General features: G+C 31.6%; 1 protein-coding gene across 1 annotated transcript; it reads right to left on the bottom strand.

The window, feature by feature from the left end:
• Positions 1-969: 969 nt before the first annotated feature.
• LOC134273214 (uncharacterized) lies at positions 970-18323 on the bottom strand. Its single transcript, XM_062755404.1, has 7 exons — positions 18029-18323; positions 17373-17490; positions 6982-7116; positions 6040-6357; positions 5532-5711; positions 1784-1885; positions 970-1269 (listed from the first exon to the last, which is right to left on the bottom strand). The coding sequence occupies exons 1-7, from the start codon at positions 18197-18199 to the stop codon at positions 1172-1174; spliced, it is 1122 nt and encodes a 373-aa protein (XP_062611388.1). The 5' UTR covers positions 18200-18323; the 3' UTR covers positions 970-1171.
• Between the last annotated feature and the right edge of the window lie 250 nt (positions 18324-18573).

Raw genomic sequence — 18573 nt, 5'->3', positions numbered from 1 at the left:
GTTCTTTCAAAATATCAGAATTAGAGTTGTTGAGAATCTAGGAGCCTTTATAAAGTAAAAATAGGCAAACGGTATTTATAAATAATATTTAATAATTCTTGGTATACATTGTGCATATAAAATATCAAAGACAGGGGAATCTAGAATCGCATGTTAAAGCAATTAGGTAAATACATGGATATACATCATTTTGTCTATATACAGATATATATTTGCATATACAAAATTTCCATACAGAAAATAATTAAGCTATAGAAAGACTCTACAAAACGGTAAAATAACTAGCCAGTTGTAGGCATCCTTTACAATTTGAAAGATACCTTTGTTATTCTCAATGAATTGAATTTTGTCCAACATATCTGTATTCGTGAATACAATAAGTTATATACATAAAGCGTAAGTTTAAAAAAGGTATACATGTAGAAATGTATTTTCCAGGAAAATTTACTTATAAATCTCTTTCTTTGATTAAGGATATCCGATCATCAGCCAGGAAGGATAACTCTAAAAATGAATATTTAATTTGAAATGCATCAAAATGAACCTTGGAAATGACATTTTTTTATGCAACAATTTTCATTACATTCATCTTTATAAGATTCAAGATTTTTGGAAGTCTTAGAAAAGGTCTTATAAAAGTTGACATTTGTACCCTATAAAAGGGAAAAAAAATATTACAGTTTTATAGAAATAAGACTTTCTTAAATCCAGCCTTAGATACCAATGCTTATTAGCATGGTTGAAACAAGAAGTAATTTGTGGCGTCTTGCAATGATAGCAAAAGTCTTTTACACTATGTATTATAGAATACATGACGGAAATAGAAAACAAAAAATACCAAACAAGTATAAAAATCATGGCAATTTCTCTGAATGCCTGGATACCGATCGTTTTTTAACCTAAAATATATATGTTGATAAATTTGCAATTAGAAAATGCATTGCTGATATTCCAATTCGATTCTTCTGCAAAAATATTGGAGATTTGACAACTTCCCCTATAAAATATGATTAACTTTCATCTTTAACTCTAAAGAAATACTGTGGATAAATTTACATAATTTTGTGGATTTAGGGATACTTTTATGAGTATTTTTGATTCCTTAATTAATAATTTTATAAACCCGAGGATCAGACTACTTTAAAGGACATATTTACCAAACATGAATAAATCAAGCTAATTTAAGAGTTGACAATAGCATAGCTACAAATATAATGATATAAACACTACAGCAAATCCGTTGGTCATCGTGTCCACTTGTTAACCCACCTAAAATATCAAAGAAATAAAACTAGATGATTTATTATTTTTTTCAAAATCTTAGTAATTTTACCTATTAAAGATTGAACATAAGAAAAGTTTGGAATCCAACATTCAGATGGTCATTAAATGCAGTGATAATTGGATAATTAAATAGTTTTAAGACATTGAATAAAACCATTAAAAAGAATTGGAATATTTAGAAGAAATGCCATCAGAAGATTGATAAAAAATACATGAGTTTAGCATCATCTTTAAATGAAGTGCAAAAGTATGTGTTCTAAGGCATTACGAATATTCGTATACTGTGAAATCACTTATTTCATGGGGGTTTAATTTTCGTTGTTTTCTTTGAATGGAGAGACCCACGAATTCATTACCACCACGAAGTGTAAAATTTAATACGCATTTCTAACTTAACATTCTCCAACCACGAAATCTAATCCTCACAATCCAATATTTTTTCCTAAAACCTCGAGAATTGACCGCAATTAAATATGTCATTTTAAAGTATCTAAATTACCTGCTTCCAAAACCAGTTCAACGCTTTGTCTGTCCATAGTGCATAAAAACCTCAGCCCTGGGGTATATCTTGTAATGAAGCCATCAATTCCAAGAGGATGTCCTGTAAAAAGTTAATGAAATTCATGACGTGTTGGTATAAAGTTTTTTTTTTAATTTCTATATGCCTTGTGCATTAAATTCTAAAATATGTTCAATAAAGTTTTTCTTTTACCTCCAATCGTCGCAGTCATTGTATTATAAATATGTTCATATAGATAAATGTTCTTCTTTTCTTCCTCATTCGTCATGTGCATTATATTTTACATGTTCATATAATATTCTTTTTTCTGTTTGTTATGTGTACGGCAAGCCCTTTTTCTATTTATTCGGAAAATGAAATTTATCTTGAAATTCCAGAAATATCTCTTAAACTAGAGGTACTGTGAGCAATGAGCTCACTAAATAATACCCCCCGCCTCCCATATGAATATAATGGCAGTATCCATGTTTTGCTCTGGAAAATTCAAAATATATATCAGATCAAAAAGTAAAATAGGAGGTGCACAATGGCAATATGTAATAAAGATTCTGTGAAAGTTTCATTAAATTTCCTTCACTGGTATGAGAGGAGTTGCGGATAAGAGAAGGGTACCCCAAAGCGTAACAGACGGACGGACGGACAGACGGACGGACAGACAGACGGACGGACGGACAGACGTACAGACGGACGGAATTAACGATTACTATATACCCTCCCGCTTTTCAAGCGGGGGGTATAAAAATAGAGATGTATCCAAACTTAAAGAAATATCTCTCATTTTAAAGACACATATCTTTGAGAAAGAGATATCTCTTAAACTTAGAGACTGATATCTCTTTTTATAAGATATTTCTTCCACTAGAACGGATATTTGCTATGATTACGTTACACACTTTATTGTCAAGAAAATGAGAGGTGAAAACAATAGTTGTTTAACTTAATGGACAGTGCCAGGTTAATTTAGATTTAAATGATAGCACACTTGATTTCTGACTACTACCCATGTAAAGCTTCATGAGTGAAGGTGTCCTCATCGGATGGAAAAAGTAATTCATGAAGGATATGGAGATAACGAACAGTATTCAATCTCAACGTCCATTAACCAATATACAAAATAAGACCAGAGCAAACACAGACCTCCTAAACATCAGAGGTGGGATCAGGTGCCATCGAGGAGTGAGCATCCCCTGCCGACCGGTCACACCCGCCGTGTGCTCGTTGTCATGATCAGGAAATAACGGAAAAAATCCATCGTCAATTCAGTGTATAAATAATGGACTAACAATTAGTATGAAAAACGGCAGTCAGCATTGGACTCAATGATAAATTGTTTTTGCTGACAAGGTCATTGTATCGACCATAGAATTTACGAAATGATGACTTTAAACGAGACTGTTGATATTCTTGTTTCATCAACTTGCTTGTCAATAATTTACCTCGTTTAAAAAATTGTTCATACGTAGAGCATGCTCTTGCGTATCGAATCAACTGAGATATATATACTCCGTATGCAGGTGATGAAGGTATATTGCTGCATAAGTAAGGGAAATTGACGATAGAAAAGTTAAAGTCATCACGTTTTTCGTATAGCTTGGTTGTTAGATTACCATTAGTGTCTTTTTCAAGTAAAATATCCAAGTATGAAGCAGAAGTGTCGGACTCTGTGGTATCTTTTATCTCAAGCTCACCAGGATATATCGTATCGACGTAGGAATGGAAGTAAACATTATTACACATGTAATTGACAATACGTCGTCGATATATCTAAATGTCGAGTTGAAGGCCACAGCAAGTGTTTTCTTCTTTTCACGCATAAGATTTCGCATAAATTCTGCTTCATATGAATATAAAAATAAGTCTGCTAATAACGGAGCGCAATTTGTACCCATGGAAATTCTAATAGATTGTTGGAATACCTGGTCTCCAAAAACCACATAGATATTGTCAATCAGAAACTCAAGCATCTTCTTGATGTCAACTTCAGAGTACTTATGTGTGCAATCAGAATCTGTTTTAACAAAATAATTTTTCAAATGACCAATGACGAGGTAAGTAAATTTACGAGTTCCATTTTTGTTGAAGAAGCAGCTGTCAATGATATCAAAAAGCCTGGATTTTAAATTGTCGTGGGGAATTGTTGTGTATAAAGTTGAAAAGTCGCAAGTTTTTAAGCTGTTGATGTTTGTAAAGTCTTGTGATGTAAAATTGTCCAAAAGTTCTTTAGAATTTTTAAGTATCCACATCTGATTTACACCACTTCTTGAATATATAGTTGCACAGTACTCTTGAAGCTTTTCCTTCACTACTGTCAATATTTTAGTGAGAAGCAACGAAAGAGGCTTGGTTGAACATTTACTGGAACCTGCAATGTATCTTTCAAAATACATGCCAGGGGGAGGTAAATACTCTAAAGTAGGTTAGGCAGAAGCAGAAGCCTGTAGTGTAGGTAAGCAGATTCTGAAGTAAGTGTTCCAGTTTAGACTAAAATATCACAAATCTTTGTATACATTCACGATTTGAAGACACTGTACGAAACATTCTTTGAGAACAAGAGCGGCGACTCGCTTGTGTGAAGCTGAGATTGAAGAACAGCTATTAAACAGAGAAAACTTGCCACAAATCTATAATAGTTTAAACGTACAATAGAACCAATAATAAAAAAGCAACAGGGAGTAAATGAATTAATTCATGGAAAATGGGGGATTCAGATGATGGGAAGTGTAAGGAAAAAATGAAAATTTGTTATCCCTGTCTCAAAAAATGATTCTGAATGTAGTGCATCTAGTAAGATTATCATTTCATCAGGAAATAAGCCTTTCTCATTTGAAATCAAATTGCTTTTGGATATATTTTTATTTGTTGGATATATTCCTGGAATGGATCTACCATATCTAGCATTCATTTACAATTGTTGTGAAGAGGATTAGACGTTTGTGAATTATAAAAAAAGAAACTTCTGGATGTGGATGTTCTAAAATTATTATGCATCAGGATATTACATTTGTCTTTATTGCATTGGATTTGTCTTTTCGAAAGATGATATACTGTTGAACATTTCATATTCAAATGTTTGATATTCACGTATAATTGTGTATTACATGTACATAAAAAAATTGCCTGTTTTAATCATTAATAAAGTCAGAAAAAATATTGCATTTTATGTATTTTTGATACATTTTAAAACCTTACATTAAGTAATTTGTAACTGCACATAAAGTTGAAAAAAAAAACTGTCAATTAAGTTAAATGTAAGAATTGAGAGTTTTTCAACTTAATGTACGGTTACAGGTGACTTAATGTACAGGTTTTAAATATCCAAATCTATTATGCTATATAGTGTACTAAAAGCACAAAGGATTACACAACAAAAATGTCTCAAATACACGAGACATTGAACGAACCATTTACAAATCTCCTTAAATTGTATGGTAATTATACAAGTTTTTATACATTGAGGTTACTTGAAACGAGACGACTAATGTTTATACTTTGAATTTGATTTACATTTCTTACTAAAACTTTACAGTCTTTATATTTCCGAAAATTCCTTCAATAAATGCACATTTTTTTTTTGATCAATAGATTACCGTGATTTCAGTAAATATGTTACCGTGAATTTGGATATATCTATTTTCAGTTTATAAATTGCCGTTATTTTACACATCTATTTTCAGTCAATTGATTATACCGTGATTTTTGACATTTATTTTTAGTTTATAGATTATACCGTGATTTTGGACCTCACACTCCGTTCTTGAGGTATTCTGGTTCCATCTACATGTTTCTATAGAGACCCCAGCAGTCCAATCAATGATACTTATCTGCTCTGACACGTTGAAGAAACTGTGTTGACACATAATAACGGCGTGTGTTTCGTTGTGCGTGACATTTGCCTTGAAACATGAAACTGAAATTAAGGAAAGATAAAATTAGGATATATTGAAGCTCATGTATCCTTACTCAGCAACTAATACACTAGAATATACTTACAGTTAAAAACCAGGGGCAAACAGTTTTGCTTCATTATAAGCATTTAATATTCGTTGTATCCCTATACATGTAGAATACATGCATTTCAAAGACAGGAGGAATGAAAACGATTTGCTGTTACATGTAAATTAAATTTATTACATTTAAAAAGCGTGTTCTTTATAACTTGTTCTACTAATCCATGAAACTCGTTATAAAAAATGTTTTCATCTTATTCATTTTTAATGTGAATCTGGTATACTCACAACAAGGAAACAATGTGATATTTTTGCTCTGACCAGTTCCGGCATCACACGTGGTATTTACCAAGATTGAGTTCCCAGAGTGCTCTGTGTTGTTAGATGTCAAGGTCAACATTCTGTACGCTTTATTATAGCCCCCCACTACACAGGTGACTCTTCCATCGGCAGAGTTACGTGAGTTTTCACATTTTTTGTCATCTTTCGAGTCTTCTTCAATTACAACCCTTGTAGAATTTGAATCACAGTCAGTATGAATCCCAAGTTTTTGAGTGTCTTTATAACAAAAACCCTTTCGCATTTCGTCTTCTTCTATGACCTCTTCTATTAAAGTATAATTAATGTAATATAAATTATACACATTCTGAACATTTTTACAATGAACATAATTCTACAAAACATTTTCCTTAACTTTGTATGAAATGTCCTGATAATGATATTCAAAGTAATTGTGTTTTTTAAAAATACTCATGTTGTACTAAGTGTGAAAAATAATCAATTCTCTTTATGTAAAAATATCTTAGTTCATAAAATCTGTTTAAAAAATCCAAATTTGACGAGGAAATTATATTTTAAAATCAAACAGCATTTGCTTTAAATGCACAGTACATTTAAGGGTATACACATGAAAATAATTTGTTACGAGGTCATAAAACTCATAATTAGGTTTTACGTCATGAATAATTTACCGATATTGGCAGAAATTTGTAACAAACATCAATATTTTTATGTTTACAAAAAATAATAACTATTGATTTTCTCGTATATAAAATCTTAAAATTGTTCTCTTTTTAATGTGTTGCATTAGGCTTCATTAAAGCACTTGGACTCGATGGCACAGAATGTTGTTTACATTAAAAAAACGTGGCAACAAAGCTACGATACATGTGTGCAGTGGATTTAAATAAAGATCCCATAGATATTGTCAATCTAAAACTCAATTATTACTTGGAGGTGAAATGTTTCTCGTAATATCTTCCTGAACGAAAAGCAACTGGTCAATTATATGCATGACTCCGTTAGTAGCTCCTTCGTCCATATAAATAACATTCGCTGATGCATCTCCAAAGTAAATCCGTACATCTAAAACCAGATAAAAATATTGAAGGTGTCAGTTTGTTTAATGCTTAAGTATGTTACACTCCCATAAATTCTATGTGCCAGTCAGACACACAAGGTCATTATATAACTAAGTCAGACACACAAGGTCATTATATAACTAACTCAGACACACAAGGTCATTATATAACTAAGTCAGACACACAGGGTCATTATAGAACTAAGTCAGACACACAAGGTCATAATATACAAACTCAGACATACAAGGTCATTATATAACTAAGTCAGACACACAAGGTCATTATATAACTAAGTCAGACACACAAGGTCATTGTATAAATAACTCTGACACACAAGGTCATTGAATAACTAACTCAGACACACAAGGTCATTGAATAACTAACTCAGACACACAAGGTCATTATATAGCCAAGACAATTTTGTACCTCAGCTAATGATTGAGCACGGGACTCTGGCATGCCAGTTCAGTGCTCTACGAATTGAGCTAAAGGGTGAACCTACTAGCCCAAGCTAGTAGGATGTCATATATACATGTATCTTACACTACTATATACATTTGTTTTCCCGTTCCGAAAAAAAGAATTCCAAGTTATTTTGAACTGTTATTCAGTTCCAAAACCTTTTATTTACATTTTCTTCTTTGTTTATACATGCTTTGATTTCCTACATCTGATAGAGAAAAAAAATGTGAAGTGGATTTAATGAGCCATATTGTATTGTTTACACAATGGTAATGTCAAAAAAATGGTTCGACTTTAATTACTTAGATAACAGTACAACAGTGTAGTAACCGAAAAAACAATCCTTATTTGCAATTACAAAGATAACAAAACTAGAGTGTAATTACCAGGATAACAATACTTAATTGTATTTACCAAGATAACAAAACTAGACTGTAATTACCGAGGTAACAAAACTAGACTGTGATGACCGAAATTACAATTCTAAATTGTAATTAATAATATGATAATGCAGAGACAACAAGAATAGACTGTATTTACCGGTATGATCATATATGTTCTAAACTGTAATTACTGAGATAAAACTTTCTGACGACTAATTGCCGATATAATGATACTAGACTGTAATTGCCGAGAGATAATTAACAAAAATAGATTGTAACTAGACCTTATTTTTGTCCTTCAACAAAAACGGAGGGCTTTTCGACCCCTAAAGATCAAGAGCTTTAAAAAAAAATTACATGATATAAAACTCATAAGGTTCAATTTTACAAAAGTTCTTTTGAGATCAACACTGAATTGAAAACATAACAAATCTTTTTGTCCATCATTTTTTACTCAAAGAGAAATAACTCTTTCATTAATATTTAAAACATATGAAAATGTACTGTTTTTCAATCCACTAAAACTCCTATAAGGGGTCAAAAAGTGACCCCACGGCCAATTTTTTTAAAACTGCACTCTTTATGCTTAATACAAAACCAAAATAAGTTTAAAGATTGCTTGAAAAATGAAAAAGTTACGGAGAAAGGGCTGTTTTCTGAATTGACCCCTAAAATCCTTTCTATTTTAGGGATTTTTATTTTCATGACCTTACCAAATGGAGACAATGATAGAGTCATTATTCATGTGAAATTTCACGAGCATTGCTTGCTTCCCTTTTGATATATGGGACATTGAATGATTTCATATTTAACATAGAAATCTCCATAGACAATTTTAAGGGATTCATAAAAAAAGTACTCTTCATATCCATATCAAAATTGAAACATAGAGAGCATATTAGACTCCAAACAGGCTGACAAAGGGAGATAACTCTTGCATTATTATTTTGTAAGTTACTTAAAAATACATAATTTCAGGTGTCCAAAACAACCATAAGGGATCAAAAAGTGACCCCACGGACCATTATTTTTAAATTGCCCTTTTTATGCTTAACTCAAAACCGAAATCAGTTTGAAGATCTATGGACAAATCAAAAAGAAATATACAAAAAACTGATTTCTGTACTGACCCCTAAAATCCCTTTTATTTTAAGAAATTTTATTTTCATGACCTGAATACCGAAAAGCAATGGTAAGGAAATTTTTCATGTGAAATATCATGAGACTTTCTTGCTTCATGCTGAAAATAATGGACCTTACATAATTTCAAATTTAACATAGAAATCTCCATAGGCAAATTTAAGGTATTTATAAAACCGGAAGTACTCTACAGATCCATACCAAAATTGAAACATAGAGAGCATGTTAGACTCCAAACAGTTTCACAAAGGGAGATAACTCTTGCACAATTTTTTTTGAAAATACTTAAAAATACAAAATTTTAGGTCTCTAAAAGTCCTTTAAGGGGTCAAAAAGTGACCCCACGGACCATTTTTTTTAAATTGACCCCCCTATGCTGAACTCAAAACTGAAATCACTTTGAAAATTGATGGATAAATAAAAAAGTAATATACAAAATACTATTTTCTGTACTGACCCCTAAAATCCCTTTTATTTAAGAAATTTTATTTTCATGACTTAACACCGGAACGCAATACTGGAGTAATTTTTCATGTGAAATATCATGAGACTTGCTTGCTTTCCTTTGGAAATAATGGACATTGCATGATTTCAAATTTAACATAGAAATCTCCATAGGCAAATTTAAGGTACTTATAAAACCGGAAGTACAAATCATATCCATACCAAAATTAAAACATAGAGAGCATATAAGACTCCAAACAGTTTGACAAAGGGAGATAACTCTTGCATTATTATTTTTGAAAATACTTAAAAATACAAAATTTCAGGTCTCTAAAACACCCATAAGGGGTCAAAAAGTGACCCCACGGACCATTATTTTTAAATTGTCCTCCTTATGCTTAACTCAAAACCGAAATCAGTTTGAAGTTTGGTGAATAAATAAAAAAGATATATATATAAAAGTATTTTCTGTACTGACCCCTAAAATCCCTTTCATTTTAAGAAATTTTATTTTCATGACTTAACCACCGGAAGGCAATACGGGAGTAATTATTCATGTGAAATATCATGAGACATGCTTGCTTTCCTTTGAAAATAATGGACATTGCATGATTTCAAATTTAACATAGAAATCTCCATAGGCAATATTAAGGTACTTATAAAACCGGAAGTACTCTACATATCCATACCAAAATTGAAACATAGAGAGCATATTAGACTCCAAACAGTTTGACAAAGGGAGATAACTCTTGCGCAATTATTTTTGAAAATACTTAAAAATACAACATTTCAGGTCTCTAAAAGTCCTTTAAGGGGTGAAAAAGTGACCCCACGGACCATAATTTTTAAATTGTTCTTCTTATGTTGAACTCAAAACTGAAATCAGTTTGAAGATTGGTTTACAAATAAAAAAGTTACAGGGCAAAAACGGTTTTCAGAGTTGACCCCAAAAAATCCCTAACTTTTAGGGATTTGGTTTTCATAACCTTTTCCCATGAAGACAATGTTGAATTAGTTATCACCTATAAATATTATGAAAATTTCTTGCTTTTTTCTTGAGATAATGGAACACGCGTGATTTGTTTATACTATAGAAACTCCCATAGACAATTTAAAAGACATATAGAACCGGAAGTTCTGCTCTGATGGACATGAAACTTACCTTACAGCCTTTAATTACGTTGATTAACAATATTTAACCTTCGAAATAAATTTCCTACGTTGTTTTCAAAATTTTAAATTTCAATCTCCCTTTTTCTTAATTTTGGAGCCCTAAAACACCAAAATATACTATAGGTGCAAAACCACCAACGATGACTTTTTTGTAGATATTACTTTGAGGAATATATTCCTAAATTATGAACCAAATTGCATGTAAAATAAGGAAAGTTTTAGGCTTTAGAGAAATTTTAGTTTCTGACTTATAAATACCGGAAGTGACGTTTCCGGAAGTACAAAACCTTACTTACGCGAGACTTTTAGATATGCTGTCTAATGATGTTGTTATAAATTGCATATCTCCAATGATGTTCTTTAAATCCTTGACCAAAAAGTGTTAGGTATAATAATAATAATAAAACTAGATCTTTTTGTCGTTCAACAAAAACGGAGGGCTTTTCGACCCCTTAAAATCAATAATATTAAGAGAAAAATCCATATTTTACAATAAAAAAAAATCTAAAATACAATATGGCAAAAGTTCTTTTGAGATCAATATTTGATTGGATATGTAACACTTCTCTTTGTACATCAGTGTCTACTCAAAGAGACATAACTCTTTTGTGGTTATTAAACAGATTCGAAAATGAACTGTTTTTCAGTCCACTAAAACTCCTATAAGGGGTCAAAAAGTGACCCCACGGCCCATAATTGTTAAAGTGTACTCTTTATACTTGATGTAATGTCAATATTAGTTTGAAGATTGGTTGAGTATTAAAAATTATACAGAGAAAAAGCCGTTTTCTGTACTGACCCCTAAAATACTTTCTATTTTAGGGATTTTTATTTTTTTGATTTGGAGAAAATATTCATATGAAATTTCACAAGAATTGCTTGCCTACCTTTTGAGATAATGGAACAATCATGATTTCAAATTTAACATAGAAATCTCCATAAGGCAATTTTTAGGTACTTATAAAACCGGAAGTTCTCAACATATCCTTATCAAAATTGAAACATAGAGAGCATATTAGACTCTAAAAAGGTTGACAAAGGGAGATAACTCTTGCACGATTATTTTTGAAAATACTTAAAAATACAAAATTTCAGGTCTCTAAAAGTCCTTTAAGGGGTCAAAAAGTGACCCCACGGCCAACAATTTTTAAATTGTACTTTTTATGCTTAACTCAAAACTGAAATCAGTTTGAAGATTGGTTGACAAATAAAAAAGTTACAGGCAAAAAACGATTTTTTCTGTACTGACCCCTAAAATCCCTTTTACCTGCAGGAACCTTGTTCAATGACCTACGTACCGGAAGACAATACTAGAGTTATTATTCATGTGTAATGTCACAAGAATTGCTTGCTTCCCTTTTGAGATAATGGACATTGAATGATTTCTAATTTAACATAGGAATCTCCATAGACAAATTTAAAGTACTTATAAAACCGGAAGTACACTTCATATGCATACCAAAATTGAAACATAGAGAGAATATTAGACTCATAACAGGTTGACAAAGGGAGATAACTCATACACCATTTTTTTTTAAAATACTTAAAAATACAATATTTCAGGTCTATAAAAGTCCTTTAAGGGGTCAAAAAGTGACCCCACGGACCATACTTTTTAAATTGTACTTTTTATGCTTAACTCAAAACTGAAATCAGTTTGAATATTAGTTGACAAATAAAAAAGTTACAGGGCAAAAACGATTTTAAGAGTTGACCCCTAAAAGTCCCTAATTTTTAGAGATTTAATTTTCATAACCTTTTCACCTGAAGACAATAACAAATCAATTATTCTCTGTAAATATTACAAGAATTGCTTACTCTCGTTTTGAGATAATGGAGGACGCAAGATTTTTTTTTTACTATAGAAACTCCCATAGACAATTTCAAAGCCTTATAGAACCGGAAGTTCTGGTCTGGTGGACATGAAACTTACATTACAGCCTTTAATTACTTTGATAAACAATATATAATCCTCAAAATTAATTTCCTACATTGTTTACAATTTTTTTTAATTTCAATCCCCCCTTTTCTTAACTTTGGAGCCCTATAACTCAAAAATATACCATAGGTGCAAAAACGCTAACGATGACTTTTTTGCAGATATTACTTGGAGGAATACATTCCTAAATTTTGAACGAAATTGCATGTAAAATAAGGAAAGTTTTAGGCTTTAGAGAAAATATAGTTTTTGACTAATAAATACCGGAAGTTACGTTTCCGGAAGTACAAAACCTTACTTATGGGACACTTTTAGATGTTCTGTTAAATGGTTTTGTTCTAAATTACATATGTCTAGTGGTTTTCTTTAAATCCTTGACGTAAAAGTGTTAAGTATAATAATAATAATAATAAAACAAGACGAAAACAATAGGTCTTTTCGACAAAAGTCGAAAAGCCCTAACTAGACCTTATTTTTGTCGTTCAACAAAAACGGAGGGCTTTTCGACCCCTTAAAATCAATAATATTAAAAGAAAAATCCATATTTTACAATAAAAAAATCTAAAATACAATATGGCAAAAGTTCTTTTGAGATCAATATTTGATTGGAATCATAACACTTCTCTTTGTATGTCAGGGTCTACTCAAAGAGACATAACTCTTTTGTGGTTATTAAACAGATTCGAAAATGAACTGTTTTTCAGTCCACTAAAACTCCTATAAGGGGTTCAAAAGTGACCCACAGGCCCATAATTGTTAAAGTGTACTCTTTATACTTGATGTAATGTCAACATTAGTTTGAAGATTGGTTGAGTATTAAAAATGTTACAGAGAAAAAGCCGTTTTCTGTACTGACCCCTAAAATCCTTTCTATTTTAGGGATTTTTATTTTTTGATTTGGAGAAAATGCTAGAGTCAATATTCATATGAAATTTCACAAGAATTGCTTGCCTACCTTTTGAGATAATGGAACAATCATGATTTCAAATTTAACATAGAAATCTCCATAAGCAATTTTAAGGTACTTATAAAACCGGAAATACACCTCATATGCGTACAAAAATTGAAAAGTAGAGAGCATATTAGACTCTAAAAAGGTTGACAAAGGGAGATAACTCTTGCACAATTATTTTTGAAAATACTTGAAAATACAAAATTTCAAGTCTCTAAAAGTCCTTTAAGGGGTCAAAAAGTGACCCCACGGACCATAATTTTTAAATTGTAACTTTTATGCTTAAATCAAATCAAAAATCAGTTTGAACATCTATGGACAAATATAAAAGTTATAAACAAAATACTAATTTCTGTACTGACCCCTAAAATCCCTTTTTTAAAAGAAATTTTATTTTCATGACCTAAGCACCAAAAGGCAATGCTAAAGTAGTTTTTCATGTAAAATATTATGAGACTTGATTGCTTCCCTTTGAAAAAAATGGACATCGTATGATTTCACATTTAACATAGAAATCTCCATAGGCAATTTTAAGATACTTATAAAACCGGAAGTACTCAACATATCCACACAAAAATTAAAACGTAGAGAGCATATTAGACTCTCAAAAGGTTGACAAAGGGAGATAACTCTTGCACGATTATTTTTGAAAATACTTGAAAATACAAAATTTCAAGTCTCTAAAAGTCCTTTAAGGGGTCAAAAAGTGACCCCACGGACCACAATTCTTAAATTGTACTTTTTATGCTTAACTCAAAACCGAAATCAGTTTGAAGACATATGGAGAAATAAAAACGTAATAAACAAAATACTAATTTCTGTACTAACCCCTTAAATCCCTTTTTTTAAAGAAATTTTATTTTCATGACCTAAGCAGCAAAAGGCAATGCTAAAGTAGTTTTTCATGTAAAATATTATGAGACTTGATTGCTTCCCTCTGAAAATAATGGACATCGTATGATTTCAAATTTAACATAGAAATCTCCATAGGCAATTTTAAGATACTTATAAAACCGGAAGTACACTACATATCCATACCAAAATCGAAACATAGAGAGCATATTAGACTCTAAAAAGGTTGACAAAGGGAGATAACTCTTGCACGATTATTTTTGAAAATACTTAAAAATACAAAATTTCAGGTCTCTAAAAGTCCTTTTAGGGGTCAAAAAGTGACCCACGGCCAACAATTTTTAAATTGTACTTTTTATGCTTTACTCAAAACTGAAATCAGTTTGAAGATTGGTTGATAAATAAAAAAGTTACAGGCAAAAAACGATTTTTCTGTTCTGACCCCTAAAATCCCTTTTACCTGCAGGAACCTTGTTCAATGACCTACGTACCGGAAGACAATACCAGAGTTATTATTCATGTGTAATATCACAAGAATTGCTTGCTTCCCTTTTGAGATAATGGACATTGAATGATTTCTAATTTAACATAGGAATCCCCATAGACAAATTTTAGGTACTTATAAAACCGGAAGTACACTTCATATGCATAACAAAATTGAAACACAGAGAGAATATTAGACTCATAATAGGTTGACAAAGGGAGATAACTCTTGCACCGTTATTTTTTAAAATACTTAAAAATACAATATTTCAGGTCTATAAAAGTCCTTTAAGGGGTCAAAAAGTGACCCCACGGACCATTATTTTTAATTTGTACTTTTTATGCTTAACTCAAAACTGAAATCAGTTTGAATATTAGTTGACAAATAAAAAAGTTATAGGGCAAACACGATTTTAAGAGTTGACCCCGTAAAGTCCCTAATTTTTAGAGATTTAATTTTCATAACCTTTTCACCTGAAGACAATAACAAATCAATTATTCATTGTAAATATCACAAGAATTGCTTACTCTCGTTTTGAGATAATGGAGGACGCAAGATTTTTTTTTACTATAGAAACTCCCATAGACAATTTCAAAGCCTTATAGAACCGGAAGTTCTGGTCTAGCGGACTTGAAACTTACATTACAGCCTTTAATTACTTTAATAAACAATATATTATCCTCAAAATAAATTTCCAACATTGTTTACAATTTTTTTAATTTCAATCCCCCCTTTTCTCAACTTTGGAGCCCTATAACTCTAAAATATACCATAGGTGCAAAAACGCTAACGATGACTTTTTTGTAGATATTACTTAGAGGAATACATTCCTAAATTTTTAACGAAATTGCATGTAAAATAAGGACTGTTTTAGGCTTTAAAGAAAATGTAGTTTTTGTCTTATAAATACCGGAAGTGACGTTTCAAGAAATCCAAAACCTTACTTACGGGAGACTTTAAGATATGCTGTCCAATGGTTTAGTTATCAAATACATATCTCCAATGATGTTCTTTAAATCACGAACATAAATCTGTTAAGTATAATAATAATAATAAAACAAGACGAAAACAATAGGGCTTTTCGCCTGAAAGCGAAAAGCCCTAACAACACGAAAACAATAGGGCTTTTCGCCTGAAAGCGAAAAGCCCTAATTATAGAGAAAAAAAATAGTTTCACTGTATTTACGGTGATAACATGGATTAATTGTATTTGCTTAGATTACAATCCGAGAAATTAATACCAGTTAACGTAACTCGACTTAACATTGTAATTACCAATATAACACGTAATTACTGAGATACAATGATAGACGTCACTAATAAAGACAGCAAAACTAGACTATAATTACCGAGATATTAAACTAAATTGTTATTATCGAGACAACAAAACTAGACTGTGATGACCAAGATAACAAGACTATACTTTAATTCACAATATAACATTACTGGATTGTAATTACTCAGAAAACATTACTGGAGTGTTATTACCTAGAAAAAATAACTGGAGTGTAATTACCTTAATAACATTACTAGAGTGTAATTACATGTACCTATATAATATTGCTGAGTGTAATTACCTAGCAAACATTACTGGAGTGTAATTACAAAGAAAACATTACTGGAATGTAATTACCTAGATAATATTATTGGAGTGTAAGTACCTGAATAACATTACTGGAGTTTAATTACTCAGAAAACATTACTGGCGTGTAATCACCTGGATAACATTACTCGAGTGTATTAACCTAGATAACATTACTGGAGTGTATTCACTAGAAAACATTACTGGGGTGTAATTCCCTAGTTAACATTACAGGAGTGTAATTACCTATATAATATTATTGGAGTGTAATTACCTAAATAACATTTCTGGAGTGCAATTACTCAGAAAACATTACTGGAGTGTACTTAACTAGATAACATTACCGGAGTTTAATTTCCTAGATAATATTGCTGGAGTGAAATTATCTGGATGACATCACTGGAGTGTAATTACCTAGATAATATAACTGAATTGTAATTACCTGGATGACATTACTGGAGTGTAATTACCTAGATATCATTACTGGAGTGTAATTACCTGGATATTTTACTGGAATGTAATTACCTGGATAACATAACTGGAGTGTAATTACCTAGATAACATTACTGGAGTGTAGTAACCTGGATAACATTACTTAATTGCTTTACAAAATAACAAATAAGTTATAACAGAGATAACAATACTAACATTACTCACATTATAAATACCAAGATTACAATACTAGACCGTAATTACCGAGACAACAAACTGTAATTACAAGGCCAAGAAACTGTAATTACCGAGAGAACAAACTGTAATTTCAAGGACAAGAAACTGTAATTACCGAGACAACAAACTGTAATTACAAGGACAAGAAACTGTAATTACCAAGAAACAAACTATAATTACCTCTGTCGTTTGCTTTAGAGACATTTATTGTCTCGCCATTTAGCATTTTTATCTGGTGGTTACCATTTGCAAGTTTTTCTAAGTAAATTCTACCAGGAGCAATGAGCCGCTTAAACAACTGAAAACAAAATTAAAAATATTAAACATCATTTATTAACACTCTCCTGGATGAATAATAACAATTATTAATATAGAGATCAATATTCTTTTCTTTAAATTGCATTCTTATTAACCATAGATCTGCGAAGGAGTAGTTGCAAGAAACATGAAGATGTATTTCATTTTTTATAAAAGAGTAGATACTTTTATAATACTGTATTTTTGGACCAAATACTAGATTATGATTTTTTTAATGGAAGATTGGATGAAATTCATTTCTTTGCCCTACTTCTTTCTTTGAGCATCAACATAAATACATTATAATTGACGTTTTAAAAAATAATTTTAAAAACATTTTCGAACCCTAGTTATCGATTTAACAGAGAATGGATTCTCTTTTATTAATTATATAGGTTGGTACCCTCTATAAAAATGAACTTTACATTCAAGCTATTTTTTTAATTTCTGAAAACTTTCATATAATTCATCTCCCTTTCTTGATAATAAAAAAAAAATAATTCACTTCTGTTCAATGAGCATCTTTTATCTTCACTTACATACTGAAATCGTGGTGTGTCTATCATGACCCTGACACCATTAAGCGACAGTGAAAAATAGTCTACAGCACTAGAATTGGGAACGAAGACTGTGAATTCACATGCCACTCTGCTCGTTCCGCAACATCCCATGTCGTAATCTGCGCCACTCTGTGTCCCTGTGTTTAGCATGTTGCACGGATACGTGTTGCACGGAGATTTGTTGGCATTGCTGGGGTCTCTACAGTACGTGACATACTGACACTGCGTTGTTGAGCTCCCGTTACAACTCACAAGACATTGCTGGGTATTAGCGAAATCGGGCTGTGAACAGTAGGAGGGGCAGTAAGACCCCCGAGGTATACAAATAGCTGTATTACAGGGGTACTGATTTTGGTAAATTTCCTGGGCACAGTATGTGGGGCAGGGGGTGGGCTGACATAGGAGAGTGTTACAGGGGTATTGATTCTGATACGGGGCCAGGATACAGTACATAGGACAGGCCGTGCCCTGGTTAGTATGCACGGCTGATACGTAATTAAAGGGATAGCCGGATTTTTCAAAAC

This window comes from Saccostrea cucullata, unplaced genomic scaffold (assembly GCF_032062105.1).
Source record: "Saccostrea cucullata isolate Sc308-1 unplaced genomic scaffold, CSIRO_AGI_Scuc_v1 ctg8093, whole genome shotgun sequence".
Lineage (NCBI taxonomy): Eukaryota > Metazoa > Mollusca > Bivalvia > Ostreida > Ostreidae > Saccostrea > Saccostrea cuccullata.
Note: the sequence above shows the minus strand (reverse complement) of the source record. Positions and strands in the feature narration are given on the sequence as shown.